The sequence below is a fragment of the Filicampus tigris genome, chromosome 5, assembly GCF_054856515.1.
Source record: "Filicampus tigris isolate MCC_2025a chromosome 5, RoL_Ftig_1.0, whole genome shotgun sequence".
Taxonomy (NCBI): domain Eukaryota; kingdom Metazoa; phylum Chordata; class Actinopteri; order Syngnathiformes; family Syngnathidae; genus Filicampus; species Filicampus tigris.
Genome location: NC_141221.1, coordinates 1,420,207 through 1,440,099, shown reverse-complemented (window position 1 = coordinate 1,440,099; position 19,893 = coordinate 1,420,207). Strand labels below are relative to the sequence as shown.

The 19,893-nt window shown below is 40.9% G+C and overlaps 1 protein-coding gene across 1 annotated transcript in view; it reads right to left on the bottom strand.

Moving 5' to 3' along the window:
* Positions 1-1,391: 1,391 nt before the first annotated feature.
* fras1 (Fraser extracellular matrix complex subunit 1) overlaps positions 1,392-19,893 on the bottom strand; it is a 129,906-nt gene continuing 111,404 nt past the window's right edge. Inside the window, exons 52-74 of the mRNA XM_086030020.1 lie at positions 19,687-19,846; positions 18,567-18,723; positions 17,278-17,524; positions 16,170-16,514; positions 15,186-15,346; positions 14,886-15,033; positions 14,175-14,380; positions 13,774-13,930; positions 12,885-13,085; positions 12,594-12,781; positions 11,314-11,589; positions 10,667-10,899; positions 9,867-10,027; positions 9,100-9,314; positions 8,649-8,799; positions 8,453-8,560; positions 8,229-8,388; positions 7,606-7,722; positions 7,361-7,527; positions 6,964-7,169; positions 6,733-6,879; positions 6,031-6,384; positions 1,392-5,183 (exon numbers count right to left, since the gene is read on the bottom strand). Coding sequence (XP_085886146.1) covers positions 4,950-5,183; positions 6,031-6,384; positions 6,733-6,879; positions 6,964-7,169; positions 7,361-7,527; positions 7,606-7,722; positions 8,229-8,388; positions 8,453-8,560; positions 8,649-8,799; positions 9,100-9,314; positions 9,867-10,027; positions 10,667-10,899; positions 11,314-11,589; positions 12,594-12,781; positions 12,885-13,085; positions 13,774-13,930; positions 14,175-14,380; positions 14,886-15,033; positions 15,186-15,346; positions 16,170-16,514; positions 17,278-17,524; positions 18,567-18,723; positions 19,687-19,846 — 4,499 coding nt within the window. The 3' untranslated portion in view covers positions 1,392-4,949. The remainder of the gene's footprint in view (positions 5,184-6,030; positions 6,385-6,732; positions 6,880-6,963; positions 7,170-7,360; positions 7,528-7,605; positions 7,723-8,228; positions 8,389-8,452; positions 8,561-8,648; positions 8,800-9,099; positions 9,315-9,866; positions 10,028-10,666; positions 10,900-11,313; positions 11,590-12,593; positions 12,782-12,884; positions 13,086-13,773; positions 13,931-14,174; positions 14,381-14,885; positions 15,034-15,185; positions 15,347-16,169; positions 16,515-17,277; positions 17,525-18,566; positions 18,724-19,686; positions 19,847-19,893) is intronic.

Below are 19,893 nucleotides of genomic sequence, written 5' to 3'. Positions count from 1 at the left end.
CAGCATTCTTTACTGTCAAACGTGGGGGAAAAAAGTTCCAGATGAACACAAAGGAGGTCAGAGATGACGAGGGGAGCACATATGAGACGTTACATAAGAGGGGGCGGGGCTTAGCAAGGTCACATGACTTCAGGTCAGCCTCCATATGTGAAACCATTTCCACCCTGCATAAAAAAGAAAAGTGCGGATGGGGGGGGGGGGGGGGGGGGCAGCTTTGGCATCGGTAGGGGAATTCTTTTTGATACACTTCTTGATTGGGAGGGAAATGATGACACCTGTAGGTCATTACGTGCAACTTCATGTTGCATGCAGCATGTCTGTCTGAGGTACTGTACACATTAGCAAATACGATATACAGTATCATTCATTATATGTTGTAGCTAATTAAAAACAAAACAAAATATTTGCTTGTAGTTTAATGTTAAACTTGCAATATTATGGGAGGAAATTGTAGAAAAAAAGAAAAAAATCAAAGTAAACATTTCATGTGAAAAATTGCAAATCTTTAGAGCATTACGTTGTAACTGTATAACGGGATTGTTCTGGGTGGGAGGAAAAATTTTATTATAAAGAAAATATTTGACATTTTATGAGAAATTCATTTTACAAGAAGTAAATTTTGCAATATTTTACAAAAAAGTAAAAACGTTGAATTTATTTGATAAAAGTAGTCATTTTTGGAAAGTTAAAATTAACCAACAACATTCTTTAAGCGTGTAAAGCAGGGGCGGAGCCATGGGTGGGCCTGGGTGTGCACAGGTCCACCCTGATTGACAGACTGTCCACCCAGTGAGATTCATGAAAAAGTATTTACTTTTAAATTTTTACTAAATTATTTTTTTTATATTTGAGTTCTTTTGTGTTTTTTTGTTTGATTGAATATTAAAAATGGCATAATTGATAGGAGGGATAGAAAGAGAAATAGAGAAATATTCAGGCCCACCCTGATTTTTCCAGGCCCACCCATTAGCCACATTCTGGCTTCGCCCCTGAGAATTAAACATTTTATAAAACAAAAGTTGTATTACACTACTTTTAATATTAAAAGGTGCAATTTTGGGAGAATTCTTTTACTAGGGGAAAAAATGCTACAAGGAAAATGTTTGACAAAAAAATCTAAAATTGGATGTGGAATTTGAAATGTTACAAGATGACTTTTTTCAGAGAATGTCTACATTTATGAAAATAATTTTTCCACACATTATTTGAATCTTAGGGGAAAAAAAGTTTCTAGTAGAAGGGAAAAGATACACTTTATTAGAAAAGTTCAAATTTTCCAAGGATAAATTTGTCATGTGTGAGGCATGTTTTTTATTTTTTCATTTTTTAGGACAAGCAGTAATATTAAGCTCAACGACTCAGGTAAACACACAATGCGACATCACTTGAGCTGACTTTCACATTTTTTTTATTGACTAAAAAAAGGCACCAAATGCAGGCGTCCGTCCGTCGTATCAGCAAAATCATCATAGCACCAAAATACAACATGTGATTCCCCAGGACTGCTCATTCCGGAGGCATTCTTTTCTTGTTTTTTTTCCCCCCTCCCCATAGGCACAGAGTCAAATGAAAACAGGAAGTGAGAGCAGTCAAGTTTTTCTTTTTCCAGTGCCAGTTGGTGTCTCACACTTGACTTGGACAGTAGTAGTGTCACATCAAACGTTATCAAAACAAACCAAAACAAAAATAGCATAGGAACATGGGGAGGGGCAATAGGAAAAGATTCCAAACACACATTCACACACACACGCACACTTGATTGATTGTTAGTAAGGCGACACTTTTCATTGGTTACAATCGCGTGGGGGGGAAAAAAAACTTTGGATGGTTGATTTTCTACTAAACGGCACTTGTTGGAATATCGGCAGCGGTGTACAAACTAAAGAGAAAAAAATTAATCATGTCATTGTAAAAATGTGTCTTAATAAGGCTCGAAATAACATCAGGAAAAAAAAAATCATCGTAGCTCAAATCCAATTATAAAAATATGAAATTTGACATATTTAAAAAAATAAAATAAAATAATAAATTCTGAGAAAAAGTGACATTTTCACAAGAAGGGTTGGAATTTTACAGGGAAGAATTTTACCATGAGGAGAAATAACCTGACATTTTATGAGAAAAAGTTACATTTCCACAAGAAAATAGTTGCAATTTTAAGAGAGACATTTTCAGGACAATAAAGACCATTTTTTACAAATAAGTTTTATGAAGCAATGTTATGGGGGAAAAAAAAGTTTAAAAATGTATGAGAAAAGTAATTTCGCAAGAATTAAGATTTTTTTTACAGGTTTTTTAAAATTGTCTTTTTATAGGCAAAAACGTGTTAATTTCAGAGAATGTGTAATTTGACAACTAAAGTCGTGAAATATGATGTACTGTATTAAAAAAAAAAAAATTAGCTTATGAAAAAAAGTTTCTTTTGAGAAAAGTAAGAAAAAGCAAAAATGAAATAGAATTTCTACGAAAAGTTGTAATTTCTAGAGGGAAAAAAAAACATTTTCTCCCATTTTTACCTCTGTAAAAAAGCAGAAAGAATTATTTTAGCTTTTTCGTCTAATGCCAATCCAATACTAATAAACGTGGACATGAGCTCCTATTATGTTGATATCAAACGTTTTTTTCGCATTAAAATACAGAAATAATCAGAAATAATAATCAAAGCAATTGATCGTAATGGCACAAAGGATGATGTCATAATTGCACTTGAATGTCATCGACACTCACTCAGCAGCATAGAAAGAACTTGACTAATATTACAGTTGTGATATAATATACAGTATTTTGCTTTACAGTGACATGACTGGATACAGTAGAATCTGAGCTACCAATCACCAATTTTGTGCTATTATGTGCACACAAAGAAGGATATTTTTTAAAAACAAAACAAAAAACTTAAAAAAAAAACAACAAAAACTGTCGCAAATGCCGCAACAGGCTGTCGTCAAAAGCAACACGTGCTGCTCTTACCCAAGAAAAATTGTCATTTCACAAGGGAGAAGTCTCACAAGTTCAAATTTCACAATAAAGTATTTTTTATATTAAATGAAAAAAGCTGTTATTTTATGAGGGAAAACTTTGATTTTTTTTTTTTTTTTTTTTTAGAAAAAATGAAACTACACATGAAAAAGGTGAAATTGTAGTAACAAGTGATATCATTTTACCAGAAAATTATTTATTTTCACAATTACATTTTATTTCACAAGAATGTTTTTATGTGAAAGGAATTTGTAATTTTATGAGCATTTTCATTGCAATTTTTTCAACAAAGAAACAAACAAAAAGAGTTATGAATAATCAACTTAATAATGATGATTATTAATATGATAATTAACTTCTCTCTAGCAAATTTATGACTTTTCCGGGGTTAGATCGCCTACTCTTTTTTTAATTCCAACTTTTTTCTCGCAAAATAACTTCATTTCAACTTTCACGAGCAATCGTGACCTTTTTGTTAGTGAAAAGTGAGTGAAAATTCTAAATTTGACAAGTTGTCATTTTACAATAGTGTCCTAAAATTTTACGAGCGGTTATAACTGCATTGTAAATTATGAGGATTTTTTAATGAGAGAAAAGTTTTGCTGCAACTTTAACATTAGCTAGCGACAGCGAGTTTAAAGGTGAAATTTCACGTTACATTTTTACGAGAAAATAATAATAGATTAAATTACTTTTCAAGAAACAAAATGTCAAATTCACGGGGAAAAATATACTAGGGATGCAACGATAACGGCGATATCACGACACTAATATTGCCACTGTATTATCGTCGTTCTGTTACGATATTAAATGCAGCACAATTCCATCAAAAACATGACTTTTGGCTCGCTTCAGCGGCACAAAATATTGTGAACAAAATAGACCATGATACTCTGTGCCGCTCAGCCAATAGGAACACATGACAATAAACTCCTCCTTATTATGTATAAACCACAATATAGTGTTTTTTTTCCTCCAATATCATGACCTTTTTTTTTTTGTTTTGTTTTTTACAATATTGTGAGTTTTAATACAGTGTTGTGAGCTTTTTTATACTTCCCCACAATATTGTGATAATGATCATACTGTGAGGTTCATATCGTGACATTTGGATATTGTTACATCCCTGAATATTACATGAAAAAGTAGACATTTTAAGATCACGACATAAGCCAAAAAGCATGCCGAAATAAATGTTTGTCATGAAATGACCTCTGTGTCAACATGACTCAAAATCAACCAAAACCACTACATTTTGCAGTGAGCATCCAACTAAGCTAAGCGACGCTAAGATCCAAAGTCAATTTCATGATAATTTAAAAAAAAAATCCCGTAAAACATGAACCATGACGTGGGCCAACTTAAATGTCGAATTTAATATTGTATTGTAATATTGTAAAATTGTAATATTGCGACACAAGCCAACCAGCATGCCGAAATAAACGCTTATTATGAAATGACCTCTGCCAATGTGATTCAAACAAACAAATTTTGCATTAAACTAAGTTGAGCTATGTTAAGCTACAAAGTTCAATTTCATGAGGAAAAAATGAGTAACTTTATGTGGAAAAAGTAAAACTTTTATGATGACGCAAGCCAACTAGTTTGCTAAAAGTGTTTGGAATGGAATTACCTCTGTCAATGTGATTCTAATAAACACAAATTTTGCATTTAGCATCCATCAAAGCTAAGTTAAGATAACTAGATAGGATGTTTAAAAAACGAAATAAATAAAATATCCGTCTTAGTGTGGACACAGCTAACAGGTCCATAAAAGACAACATCGTTAGCGTACATGTGAGGTAACCCAGTTGAATGAGCAGGAATTGAAAAAAAATAATAATAATAATAATAACGTTGACACGTCGCGCGCTTTCCCTTTTCAAAGTGGTACAAAAATACATTAGCAAATATGTCATTCCCGTAAGAAAATAGCTTAAAAAACAAAAGAAACAAACAAACATCTGGTTTCAGACCTCAGTGCCGTCGTTGAGGTTGTTGTGGAGTTTGACTTCCAGGTTGACTTGCTTGACTTTGGCCTTGCTGGCGGCGGGTTCGTGGTTGCGGTTGAACACGTTGACGTTGGTGACGGTGCAGTGCTTGCTGCTGAAGTTCTTCTCCACGCACTTGTCCATGCACACCTCCACCTTGGTGTTCAGCGGGTACTCTTCGTACGCCTTCTTGCCCGGTGCCTGAAAGTTTTTCTTTTTTTACCAGAAAAAAAGTCAGCATTTTAAGAGAGAGGAAAAAAAAGTCGGTTTTATAAGAAATAAATGGCGACCAAAGTTGTCATTTTATGAGGAAAAACTGTGAGAAATTCTACAAATTTTAGTTAAAATTTTATGAAAAATTCAGGGAATTTAATGAGAAAATAGTTACAATTTTACAAAAAAATATATTATTTCGGTGAGCAAAACGTTGTGATTCCTATGAGGTAAAAGTTGTATATCTGATCAAAAAAGAAAAAAGTATTATTTATGAGAACATTAATTACATTTTATGAAAAAAAGTGATGAAATGTAAAGAAAAAAATGTTTGAGGAAAAATATTGTAGTTGTTAGAAAAAAACGAATTTAAAGTATATCTGTAATTGAATTTTATGAAAAGATTACATTTTATAAGCAAAAAGTTGTACAATTAAAATAATATCTATTTTTATTTTTTTTTCTGAGAAATACGTTATAATTTTACAAGAATATATTTGCAGTATCTTTTTAATTTATGACCCCCCCTAAAAAAAGCACCGCTACAAGAAAAGTAGCATTTTCTCTCCCCCCCATACTAACATTTTTAAGCAAATGTTTAGGAGTTTTTAGAAACATCACACCGGGATGCGGTGACAGCTCTGAAAAAGGCTGGAGTGGCAGCCGAAGTTGTTAGCAAGGTACCAAGGAAAGAGAACTTTTCTTTACACCCTGACAAAAAAAAAACCCAAGTTAAAATCGAAAAACAAACAAAACCAAAAAAAGATGAAGAAACGCTGAATCTATTTACATGTAAAGTGTTCTAATTTTTACCAGACAAACTTTCTGATGTTCTCTGGGGACTCACTTTCGCCTGCCGGTGGCACCGCCGGAACAGGAGGCAGGTGGCCAACCCGGCTAGGACCAGTAAGGCCAGGGCGGCCACCCCGCCGCCCACCGAGCGGCCCACGTGGGCGTGGAAGGTTCCGCCGGGCCCGCTCTCCAGACGCAGGGACTTCATGTTAGTGCCGTTCTTCACCTGGTCACCCTCGTTGTCGTAGATGAGCGACTCATCCAGCGTCAGACGCCCGCTGCGGTCAACCAGGTCACGCTTGGGCCGGTTCAGCCGGGAGGAGAGCGAACGCTCGATCCTCAGGCTGGACCGCGACTCGGGACTGATGACGTAGATCACCTGCAGGTACCACTGGTGACCTGCCTCCACCTGGGAACCGACGAGGGTGTGAGTAGTACTCCCACTTCGGTCATCACAACTTCAGATCAGATTTGCTGATAGCGCCTCATCCCTGCGCGGAATTGATGGCCCCACGCCTTGAAAAGATTTAGAACTGCCTACAGATGCCATACGATGGCAGAAATTGTTTTGTCTAAATGAAGCTTCTCTCCTTACTTCAACATAGTTCCTTGGCACCAGGCAAACTTTCATTTCAGTTGGATTGAACACATATACAGCAACTACGTGCCCGTCGGTAAACTTGCCAAAGCTGAACAGCGAATAGGCGAGAACACTGTTGTCTAAGGACTAACAAGGGAGACCAGCAGCGCTACAGACCTTGTAGAGCGCATCCACCTTCATGGTAAATCCGTCTACGCCCGGCATGGCGGCCAAAGAGTTCAACTCCGGGAGGTCCGAAGCAAAGTTGGCCTCAAAGGGGACATCGTGGAAGTATTTGTCGCACACATCCGGCTGCTTGCGATCCTGTTGAGAGAGCGAGATCATAGCAGGGAACACAGATGCTAGAGACGTCTAGGAAGGTCCAAGGTCCAGGGTAAGTGTCAGTACCAGGAGCAGGAAGCGATGCTTGAGGTGCTTGTTGGGCTGGATGCAGCCGTACTGTGGACCCTCGTTATAGAGGGTGCCCGTCGGGTCAAAGAAGGGAACGTAGCCGTCCCTGCCGGTGCAAAGGTAGACCTTCTCCAGCTGCAGTTTGTAGGCGGCGTTCAGGTTCTGCTCCGGATTCCAGAGCACACGGCCGTACAGTGTCTGACCTGAAGGAATCGGCAAAGACAGCAGTAGGCTTCAAACGCCAAATGGACGGTATGTGATAAGTGACACCTAACTTTTTCCAGAAGAACCGGTTCTCTCCCGTTTCAAAGCATGTGCATTTTCTGTCAATGACTTCAATGTTCAGGCTAGCGTCAAGTTAAGCTCTTCCAGTGTTTTTCTAGGTGGACCGTACCCATGGAGAAGGCCCCCTTGTAGTCCATCTCCGCCATTGACACATCGGTACTGGCCGGGTCCATCATGAAGACTTTCTCGTTATTACACAGCTGGAACTCTGTGTTCAGCGAGTAGACCACAGGTACCGGGCGGTTGGTCTGTTGGAAGGCGATAGGTACCAGGAATCTGACGGAAGAAGGAACAACCACGAAGACCAATGAGTATGAAGTGCACGAGTCTACGTTTGGTTCTCCGGAGACGTACTTTTCTGGCGCGTGAGCTGTGCAAGACAGGGCTTTTTCCCCAGGGTCGATCCACGGCTGAGTTGGCTGCACGGTGCACGGGATCAGGAAGACGGTGTACTCTCCGGAATAATCCTTCCTGTGGGATGCAAAAACATCCACCATTCATTTGTCATTGTTTCAGTGGTCCAAGGACCATCACAACGATCCAACGGGGGTAATTGGAATAATTGATCATTCTACCCCAACATTTCCAAGGCTGAGGGTTCCGGCAGTCCAACCCACGTCCTTCTGGGACGTCAGCATTTGAACAGAATGTCCAACAGGGACCGCCTTTACCTCAACCCCTAACAAGTCTACGGCTGAGCTTTCAGGCGGTACAACTCACATCCATGTACAATGTTGGGTTGTGTCATAGATCCATTTCAACACTCTACTGATCTTTACAGCTCTTTACTTTTGAATGGAATTCCCACATTTTTAGCGGTAGCTTTCTGAAATTCTTCAACAACTTTGGGAAGTATCAGAGATGGGTATTCCCGGTCTTCTGTTTTTTGTTTGCAGAGTGTACGCCCAATCCAACAGATCCCCTTGATTTGTACCACCGTGAAATTCCCATGACTAGACAGGAATCAGAAGGCGGACCTGCTGTAGGAGCTGGTGGCCCTCCACAGCTGGTAAGGTGAGTCAAAGGTTTGGGCGCTCCACAGCAACTGAATGTCAAACTCGATGCCTCCCAGGTGGTCCGGCGCCAGCAGGTGTGACTTGTGTCCGGGCAGAGTGTGGTGTTCTGGGACAAACTGGCCTAAAGGAGGGAAGAAAAGCCTCGATAGTGACAAAGCCAAGACCCTCAAGTTTTATGAACTTACCTCTGAACTTAGCGTGTGTTTTAAACTCGATGACCAGCCGCCCATCCTCCCGGATGTAAATTCTTATGATCTGGAGTCTGGCGGAGAGGACGCTGTCAGTCTGGATGCCTGAAAAAAAACAAAAACAACAAAGGACGCGTCAGTATAACCCAACCCCCTGTTTTGGTTGGACTAAAACCGAGTGCAGCTACCCAACCTGTCCTCCAGAGCACGGTGTCATAGAAGAAGGAGAACTCCATCTCCGTGTGATGCTCCAGTGAAGCCCAACCACGCGGAGCCGTCACATAGATGTAGGACACGTAGAGCGGAACCTGAACCGTGAGGAAGGACTGAGCCGAGTCTCGGACCTGGAAGAACAGCAAGGCTTCAATTCTAAGACCGACTGTTTCCACGTTATTGCTTCTTTTAACACAACCCACAGATTGCTACTAAAATTTGACTTCTGGGGGCGCTGACAAGAAGATTATGAATACGCCGCAGAACTTTAATTATAGTCTTCAAAACTGGCAGTTGAACACTTGATTTGTTCATGTTGAATTTCACTCGGGCATACCCGTTTTCAGGATGTCTGGCAAGGAGCGGTGCAACTTTGCGGCGCACGAGTTCTGAAGCCCCCGACTCATCTCTCGGTAAGAATTGGCGCTTACCTGAAAGTCGGCGGTGACGGAGCCGCCGCAGACGTCGATGAGCTCCGTCATGTCGTAGTAGGCGTCGAAGGTCCAGATGCAGCTCTTGAGATTGAGGTGCTTGTACAGCTGGATGCTTCTGGCCTCACGCACGTTGGGGTTGAACTGGTACGGCCGGTCGTAGCCCGGACCCAGGGAGATGCTGTCGTAGGACACGTCGTCCAGGAAACCCGTCTCTGCGGGGACAAGTCGAACATGAACGGCAGTTTTTGGGTGGGTGCAGTCAGAAGAGGGGGGAAAGTTAAGTCCCCAATTTTTAGGACTTTGGTACTCGCTTGTGAAAGATCTGATTTGACTTTGACTTCAACTACATGACTTGGCGAGACTAACCTTTGAAAAATTTGAAAAGCTGCATCTTCAGGTATTTTTTTTTTTTAACTAAATGTAAGTAGTGCGTGTGCGTATGACTCAGCTTGCTTGAAATTTAGTGCTCTAAACTTTTTTCGTCCTATTTACTGGGATTAAGGGGAAACAAAAAGTTTTACTTTGATGGGGATCCAACCTATGAAGATGAAGACTCTAGTACTCAATGGCTCAATTTGACTTATGACTTGTTTAAACCAAGCACTGACTTGGCTTGCTTGATTTTTGCCACAGTGACTTGGGACTTGCTTGAAACGCGACGGCTAAGACTTGAGACCTGCACATGTCGTGCGTATGTAACTTAGTCCAGCCTCTGTTGGAAGGCACGTTGGTTTTGGTTGGTGATAGGTGGAGGTTGGATTTACCAGAGAGACCCTGCAGGTCTTTGAGGGTGACCAGGTTGGAACAGACGTGCTGCTGCCGGTAGATGGACTCTGACAGCAGGAAGTGGAGATTGTGCAGGGGCATGGTGGACACCAGGGGCAGCATGCCGTCCTGGTGGGGGATCTGCACCGAGATGTGGATCCTGAAAGCAGCGCTTGTAAGGTCAACAACGGTGGTGGGAAAAGTGGTTCTTTTTTTCCTTAAAAAGAGGAAGTCAACCCAAACTTTTTTGTCTTCCAAAATGTGTTCTATGCAGGCCCTCTAATTGAAACGAGGCAGCGGGATTACTATTGCGTTTGTGGAATATGAGTTAAGCAGCAAAATCTAGCATCACAGGCGTGTCACTTCTGTCAACTGAAAATGACATCGCAGTCGCTCAATGCTCAGGTAACAACCAATCATGGCTCAGCTTCAGAAAACCGGTGAGCTGTGATTGGTCGTTACCCGAGCAGTTGTGCAGGTGAGAGTGGATTAACTCTTAGTCCACAAACGCAAAATACTAATCAGAATGCCGTGTTTCAACTAGCGGGCCTGCATAGAACATATTGTGGCGAAAAAAAATGTTTGGGTTGACTCACAATGCAATACAACTTTATAATGCAATTTAAAAAACGAGAACACTTATCACAATATCCTCCTTTACTGTTAAACTAAACATTAAACCTCTTCTGCAAATGACCTGTCCCGTGTTTGTTTCAAGGATCCAACGAGGCCCTTGCGAGTTTGCACACCCCATCGACTTGAACGGCTTCCAAACCCAAAACTACCGGTAGTCTCTCACCGGTTGGGATGTTCTTTGTGTTTGACGTCCAGATATTTGAGCGTGGCGATGAAGGACTGAGCCTGGAAGCCTCGCGCCGTCCCGGTGGTGACGGGCGTGTGGCAGATGGAGCCGTCGGTTCCCACCGTGGCGATGTTGCTCCGCAGCGGCGTTCCCAGGTGACCCGCCTTGTCGCGGGCTTGCGCCACGCAGCGCACGTGGAAACGCCGGCTGAAGTAGATGCTGTCCAAGACCTCACAACACAAGCGCAATATACAGTAGCGGCACTCTTGTGTGTATGTATGCATATAGAAAGTCTGCACACCCCTGTTCAAATGCCAGGCTTTTTGCGCGCATAACAAATAAGACCAGAAGGAATCATTTCAAAACTTTTTCAGTCGTGAATGCGAACCATGAACCTGTACAACTTAATTGAAAAAATTCTTTTCAAGAGGGCAAGACTAAACAACCGAGATGAGGTGTTTGCACAAGTCTGCACACCCTCTTATAACTGGCCTTCGCCTGTGCTTGAATCAATCGATCGATCAGGTTAATTAAAGCGCCTCTGATGAACGCCATCTAAAGTTCAAATGTTCTACTCGGCATTTCCTGACGTTTGTGCACTGCGGACAGGTCAAGACTCGAGACAAACGTCGGGCTGCTCTCACCATGTGGTTGACGCCGGTGTACGGGGTGGTGTCGGTCACCGTCTCAAAGGGCGAGCGCGCTCCGTTGGTGTCGGTGGGCGCCGCCACCTCCCAGGAGAAGTGCACCTGGGTTTGGTTGATGCCGGCCTCCTCGCAGCGCTCCTTCATCAGCGGGAACTTGGGGTAGTGCGGGTCGCAGGGCGTGACGCACGCCAGGGGGTAACCCGGCGAGGGCGTCTTCTTGCTGCCCTCCTTGGTCACCTCCAGGACGTGGTCGTAGTCGGCCAGGGAGACCACCTGAGGACCGTGGCGGGGTACATTTTTCAATGCCTTGTTTACAGTCCGCAAGCAAGTGGAAATGAATTTTAGTCAGCGCGGTACCGCGTCGTGCCACAACATGCCGGGCAGCACTGAGCTCTACTGGAAGAGATACCAGCGTAATTAAGAACAAGAAGCAGAATATATGCCTTTGATTATTGTTCTATGCTCTGTCTGTCACTCCAGTTGTAATAACTACCGTCACATCAATGTTATTTTCCAGTCGTCTGTCTATGGAGTTTCCATGTTATGTTAGCATCAGGCTAGTGGACTACTGTAAGAGTAATTGAGATGGTTTGGTTGAACATTTTGTTTGTATGCTCACTTGGTGCGGTTCCATGTGTGTTCAAGTAGAAATTGTTTGAAGGCTTACAGTAAGTATACGCTAACATTAATGCTAATTCCCATGAGCTCGCCTGTTAATGTTTCATAAGCTAGCAGACTTTCGTTCGATAAAACGTTCGGTGGACCATTTTGTTGTTTAAACACACAATGTTTAGTTCTCTTGTGACGTATTGTTCGTAGGCGTTGCTGCTCTGCTCATGTGTGTTAGAGCAGCAGTTGATTGCCAATTTCAGTTAGCTCTTCAAAGTTGTTTTTGCATTATGCTGTCATTCATCCAGCATACTTTTGTTTTCTTACGGTGTGGTTTAACATTTGGGTGTTTAAATATAAAATGTTCAATTCTCTTTTGTTAATGTCAGTTTTACATTACACTTCAACTGGGAATGACAAAAAAACAGCGTGAAGCTAGCACACTCGGTATCATTTGGGGAAATTGTCTGCTTTTCGTTTAACGATGTTGTCCGATATTCTCTCAGCTCTTGACAGCAAGAGAGTGAGAACAGGCGCTAAGGCATACTTTACAAAAAGTCAAGTGCTTTAAAGTGCATGAGAAACTCTATTTTTTAAAACATGATGCAGTATTGCCTCTGTATAGCGCAGATTTTTCACCGCTAGTGAAATGCCGCAGGTTGGCTTACAATAGGCGGGGCCGGAAGGATGAGACTCCCGGCAGCTTCCTGGTCCAGAATGGTGACGGTCGCCGTGGTGATCTCACCCAGCACCGCCTCCACGGGGTCGTCGGGGCCGAGGACCAAGGAGAAGGACTCGTGCCACTCCCTGTCCTCATTGGACACAATCTCCACCTTGAAGAGGACGTGGTCCATCCCTGAATGGATCCCAACAGGTGAACAACACACGGAGAACATTCTAGCACTACTCATGTTTTTTGTTGGGGGGGCGGGGGGTGTTTTTTTCCCCCGATAACCCACCGGGGGTGAATTTGAGGACCCGGCTTTTGGGGTTGTAGTCCACTCCGGACTGGGCCGAGCCGTCTCGCGTGCTGCAGCGTATCTTGGAGGTCCGGTCCAGGTCCCCGCGCCGGACCACTTTGACGTTGAGGACCTCCACGCCGTCCGGACCGGGAGGCTCTCTGACCTGATAGGATGCCTGCTCCAACTCGATGGTGGGAGCTTGAAATTGCAACGAAGATTTTTTTTTTTTTTTTGATTTAATCAAATTTAAATGAAACTAGAATAGTAGATCAATAAATATTTTTAATGACGAAAATGATCAGGTATTAGTCAATAGTGAGTATTTTTTTTAAATGAGTGGCCACAGTAACAATACATTTTAGTCCCACATTTTTAATGATTTAAATGTAACCATTAAAACACATTTTTAAATGTACTATTTCAATGGTTTATCAAAACATCAAAGGAATAACAGTAACAAAAATAATAATTTTTGCACTGTTACAAAATGTTTTATCAAATTTAAAGATAAAAATGACATTTCATTATGTAATCTAATATATATATAATACCACGCAGTATTATGCTAAACTAAAGTAATACAAATAGATATTAATTATCACATTATTTCCAATGTTTCTTTTACAAAACACATATTACTATTGTTTAAAAAAATGCAATAAAATCAAAGCGCAATACTTTTCTTTTATTTTAAGTTTTTAAATAACATGGTAACATTAACAAGTTTCCAGTTTTCAGTACAGCGAAACGTGGATGTTGACAGCGGATACTCTGAAAGCCGACAGTTTACCTCACATGTGCTAACTCTTGCAAGTTCGCTGACCCGAGGTCTCGCGAGGCATCATTGAAGTTATTTTCTGCCATAGCTTGGAGTTTGTGCGCTTACCATCTTCGTCGTTGGTGATGGTGACGGTAACCATGTCCCGCTCGCCGATCATGGCGCCGCTCCAGTGGTCCCCCGTCGGCGTCCCCAGGTGAACCTGGAACTCTTCTTCGGGCTCGAACACAGAGTCGTCGTTCACGTGAACTGTGCAGTTTTTCACCTAGTGGGCACACAGAAACACACAGAGTGGCTAGAAAAAGTCGACACACCCCTCTTCAAATGCAAGGTTTTGGTGATCTTGAAAATTGAGAACAAGATCAAATTCAAAAACCATAACGTACAACCTGTACAACTCCATTGAAAAAGGATTTGCGAAGGGGAAGGTCCGAAAAAACAAAAACAAAAAAAAAAAAAAAAACGGAGATCATGCGGTTGCACAAGCGCGGCGGGTGGGTGGTTGTTACCTTCTCGCCACGCAGGAAAGTGACGCGCGACTGGTCCACATTGGGGCGCTCGCGGAAGTCGTCCGTGACGGCGGCCGACATGGTGCGCGTGAAGCAGCGCGCCGACGACGTGAAGGACAGGTCGCCCGTGCGCACCACGGGCAGGTGCAGGTCGCCGTCGCGCTCCTTCACCGTGTAGGCGCTCTTCTCAAACTGCATGCTGGGAACTGACACACGCCCGCAAAACTTGGTTGCTACGACGCACGATGGCACAGCGGTTCGAAAAGGTCAAGTCATGTGATTCCAGTCCCCCATCTCTGATTATTAGCATTATTATTTTTGTGGGGGGTTGTGTGAAGCACAGTGAGTTACCTTGTGTATGAAAGGTGCTATATAAATACATTTGTCTTTCCTATATTAATACCTATAACATGTAAGTAGTAAGACAGATATCAATGCCAAAGAACAAGTCGTGTTCCAATAAACAAATAAACATGAACTCAAATTTAAAAAAAAATATTCAAAATGAAATGATAAAACATGCAAAGTTTAGTATTTTAAATAGAAACAAACAAACAAAAGAAAATCACTGTTTAATCACCAGAATTCGCAAAAATACCACTAAAGTTCAATTAAAACAAAAGTAATAAGTTTGGAATATTTCAACAATTACAGTTATATTTATTCATATATTTTTTCTTAAATGCAAAAGCAGAAGGGTGGCGGACGTACTGTCCTGGAAAGTGTCGGCGATGACCACGTTGGCCTCGTAGGGCTCCTGAAGGACGGCCCCTTGCGGAGAACTCAGGAAGACCACGAAGGACTCGGGGCCCTCCATGGACGGATTCTGGACGTCATCCAGGATGGTCAGACTGCACGTCTGCCGGGAGAAAAATAAGAATAAGAATAAGAATACCAATAAGAAGGCCTTTATTGATCCCACAGTGGGGACATTTTCAGTGTTACAGCAGCAAAGGTAAGGCAAACACGCTAATGCTCGCCCATTCCCGAGCGAGGGCGAGCAGTTCTGACCTCCTGGGTTCTCCCGGGCTTGAACTCCACCTTCTTGGAGCTGGGGATGTAGTCCACGCCCGGGCTGGCCGACGGGGGGTCGGCCGGCCGGGTGGCGCACCACACCGACGTCACGGACGACAGGTCACTGCCGTGGCGCAGCACCGTAATTTCGATGGTGCCTGTTAGTCAACATGAAGAATGAATATGATGATGATGATGATGATGGCCAAATAGAAGACGCGGATCATCTGGAGACAGCTCTTCGGAATCCTTGGGCTTAAAGATGATCATATGTCCAAAACTATTCCTATCACTCTAAGTGGGTAAAAATAACCCAATTCTGGGTGAAAAAGCAACCAATCCACTACAAGGGTCAATTTGACCCTTTTGTAAAAATAAAAACAACCCAGGAAGTTGGGTCAAATTGACAGAAGTAGTGGGTTGGTCCCTTTTTGACCCTACTGTTTTTAGAGTGTCTAGTTTTGGGAGTAAATACTAATAACAGTTGAGTCAAAAATAATCCACATTGGGTTGAAAAGGGACTGACACAACTTTTTGGGTTATTTCTTTAACCCACAAAATTGGGTAAAAAAACCAAAAACTTTTGGACCCAATTTTAGACCCTACTATTGTTTTTAGAGTGTACCTTGTAATTTGGGTAAAAAAACTAAACTAAACTCAAAGAGGTTTTTTTTTGTTTGGTTATTCATTTCGGCCACAAAGTTGTGTCAAATGAATTATACCCAAAACAACACATTTTAAAAATTGTTTATGTAAAACAATCCAATTTGTTTTTTTTTTTTTGTTAGATTTTTTGCACAAAACAATTTTTGGGGATTGTTTTGTTGTTTCGTTATTCGACCTAACTTTTTGGGTTAAATGAATAACCCAAAAAGGCCAATCCTGTTTATTTTTTGAGCAAAAAACAACCCAAAATTTGATCAAACCCATTGAGTTAAGTGAATAAATAAACGATGACATAAAAAAAAGGAATGAGCATACCGGCGTCTTCGCCAAAAGTGAAGGTGTCGTTGCCGAGAGTGACGGCGGAGGCGTCGTTGGGCCCATCGATGACCACCTGGGCCACAGCCACGCCTCCTATGCGGGCGTTGTCCGAGGGCTCGGACAGCACCAGCTGCAGCTCCTCCGAGAGCTCGTACTCGCTGTCGTCCACCAACGTGACGTCGCACGTGGACATGGCCACGCCGGGCCCCAGCACCACGCGGCTCTCGGGCCCCGCGCCGCGACTCTTGTAGTCGGAGCCCGACTCCAGGGCGCGAGGGCCGCTGCCCTGAGCCGACTTGGACACCGTGAGGCACAGGGCCGACACCGTGCTGGACGTGTCGCCTGGGCGGAGGACAAGCAACAGCAACAACAACAATAACATTTAAAAACAACCCAAACTACATTTACAGTATTGTATGAAATCCACAATGTAATCTCATTTAATTTAAATTTTCAAATAGTTTTATCATTGAATAGTTCCTTTTAAATCATCCATTTTTTTCTTTTTATTGGTTCATTTATCTAGTATATTCAATTTGTAAAACAAACATTTTTTACATTTTTAAATACATTTGAATACCATTCTAGTTATTCAAAATAAACAATATTCATTGTTAAATTGGCTGAACTATTTTTTTTCATTTCAACAACAATATAATATTTCATTAACAAAACTATAAAAATGATTCGCTGATTTTATTTTTCAATCGTTTCACGTTATAGTGTAGGGCAGCAAACAGTTGGGTAAAAAAAACAAAAAACAAATTGGGTCAAAAAGATAACCCAAAAACTTGGGTCAAATGAATAACTGCCGATTTTTGGGGTTAACTAAAACACCCAAAAAGGTGGGCTTCTTGAACCAATTTGAGTTCATTTTCTACCCAAGCGTTTTGAAAGTATACCCAATTTTTGGGATTGTTCTGTACAAAATGATCAATTTTTGTTTTTGAACAAAACAATCTTATTCACCCATGTCCTTTGGGTTGTTTTGTGGAATATTCATTTGGCCCAATCTTTGGGGTTAAATGAGTAACCCCAAAAACTGGCTGAATCCCATTTTGACCCCAATTTGGGTTATTTTGGACCAAGTGTTTTTAGAGGGTACCTTTTCTCTCGACGGGCACGCGTATGATGCCGGCACTCTCGTTGACGTGGAAGGTCTTGCGGTGGAACTCCAGCGTGGGCTCATCCTCGGTGTCGTTGACGTTGACTAGAGCGCGCGTGTTGGCGCCCAGCAGTGCGTAGACGGGCATGCTGAGCTCAACGTGGAAGCTCTCCACGCCCTCAAAAACCACGTCGTCATTCAGCGCCACCGTGCAAACCTTCATGTCTTCGCGCTCGTCAAACTGCACCTGAAAATGAACATTCAGTGGAAGAAAGGAAACAAGGCAGTTGAGATGAGGATAAAGGTTAAACAAGTCAATACACGTGCAAATGAAAGAGTAGGAATAGGAAATAAGACATAAAATGGGCCGGTGGAATAGAAATGAACTCAAATTAATATGAAGTTAGTAAAATGGAAATGAAAATTCAGCCGAATTCCAATTTATCAAATAAAAATAAGTAAAAGTAGAAGCAAAATTAGCCAGCAAAGGTAAAAAAAAATAATAATAATAATAATACCAAAGTAAACGCTAGCAGCTAGCAGAAGAAAAAGCAGAAATAAGAATCTTAAAAAAATCAAGTAGGAAGAAAAACATAAGCTTGACGTGAAATAAAATAAATAAATATATAAAAAGCAGAAATAAAAGAAAAAAACATTTAAAATTTAGTAGAAAAAGTGTAAGAAGTGAAAATAAAATTTGTAAAAAAATTTTTTTTTTAAAGTCAGTAAAAGTAACCATACAATCTAATTTACATAAGTCTTAAATGTACAACTATAATAAAAAAAAATAATCTTTAAGAAATAGTAGAAGTACAAAAAAGGGGGAAAATTAAGCCCCTATGATTAAAATTAAAATAACTTCAACTAATGGTACAAATAAAAAAGCCAGTAAATTAAAAAAAAGAAGAAAGAAAGTAAAAATAATTTCCAAATCATTTAGAAAATCAAATCAAATGAATATCAAATGACCCAGAGAACGCAAAAAAATAAACAAACCAAGCCTAGTGAAATAAAATGAAATAAATAAAAAAAGTAAAACCATCAAATAAGCCTGTAGAAATCAAATTAAAATAAAATACAGATAGGCCAGCAAAACACACACCTAAAACGAAAATAAAATCAGAACATACAAAACAAAATGTGCATGTAAATGAGGAAAAAGGAATCCAATAGCATACTAGTACAAATAAAACGAATTACAATAAATAACAAAACAAGCAAAATATAAGCTGAAGCAAAGAGGGGGGAAAAAAATGAAATCAAATCAAGGTGGTGGTGGTGGTGTTTACCTGTCCGGCGTACTCCACGTAGTCGTGCTGGCCGGCGCCGCCGCTAGAGGTGGCGCTGCCCTGCTCGGTGCGACACAGCACGATGGCGTACTGGTTGAGGTTGCCCGTCCTCTTCACCGTCACCGCCACCGTGCCCGCCTTCTCTGACACGTTGTAACTGCAAGCGCCGCAAAGCACTTTGGCTTCAAAATAAGGTGGCGTTTACCCACACTCAACCCCAAGTGCAGTCTTAAACGCCCAACTTTGAGTTGGACTGCCATGTTTTCTCTTTTTATTTCCTTAAAGTGATGTTATACAATTTAAATGTATGTGATTATATTAAATGCATATTTAAATGTATATGCAATTTATTTAAATTTAAACATATTAATTTTGTTGTCGTTTTTAAAAAAATATTTTCAATTTTACATTTAATAAATCCCAAAATTTGGGGGCTTTTTTTGCTTCCTCAAAATGAAATACTGTATGACTTGAATTGTTTTTATTGCATTCAAAGAGAAATACATTTTTGGTTTAGATATCGAAATGAAATTCCATTCAATTGAAGTCGCAAATAATTACACCATTTTTTATTTGACGTTTTAAGAAATTAATATTAAATTTCACTTATTTTCATTTCCTTAAAGCGATGTTACATGATCTAAATGCCTTTTTTAATGATTCATTTTATGTACTAATAAGTACTCATTTGTATTTTCTAAATATTTAATTTCATTTCATTTCCGCCAAGTGATGTGACAAATAATTATTCAAATGTATCTTTTTTTTGTACATTTGAAGAAATCTGAACCACATTTCCGACTTCTTCTTGATTCCTCAAAGTACGCGATTTAAATAAATTGGGAAGAATAAATGTATATTTTTTTTCATTTTAAATATTGACATACATTTACAAATAGTTATTCCATTTTGTCCTTAAAAATAATTCACTTATATGACATCTTTTTAAAAATCCAGACTTCTATTTGTTTCCCGCATATTAAGACCTTCCCATTTCTTGATAGCGAGAGCGAGAACAGGTGCTAAGGGATACTTAGCGATAGTAAAATAGGTTACAGAATAATCATTAAAAACAATGTAAACGGGGGCTGACTGTATGCCCTATTGGTGTGACGTAAACCTTTTGTGCTGGAAGCTGATGAGCGACCACTGGATGTGGAAAATGTTGTCGCTGACCACGTTGGGCTTGCTGTCCTTCACCAGGAAGTGGAAGTTGTCCATGGTTTCCATGGCGCTCTCCTCGCGCAGCACGTAGCCGATCAGGCCCAAGTTGATGTCGGCTGAAGGGGTCAACGGGGGCACATTCTTTCAGTTCATCTTTCAACAT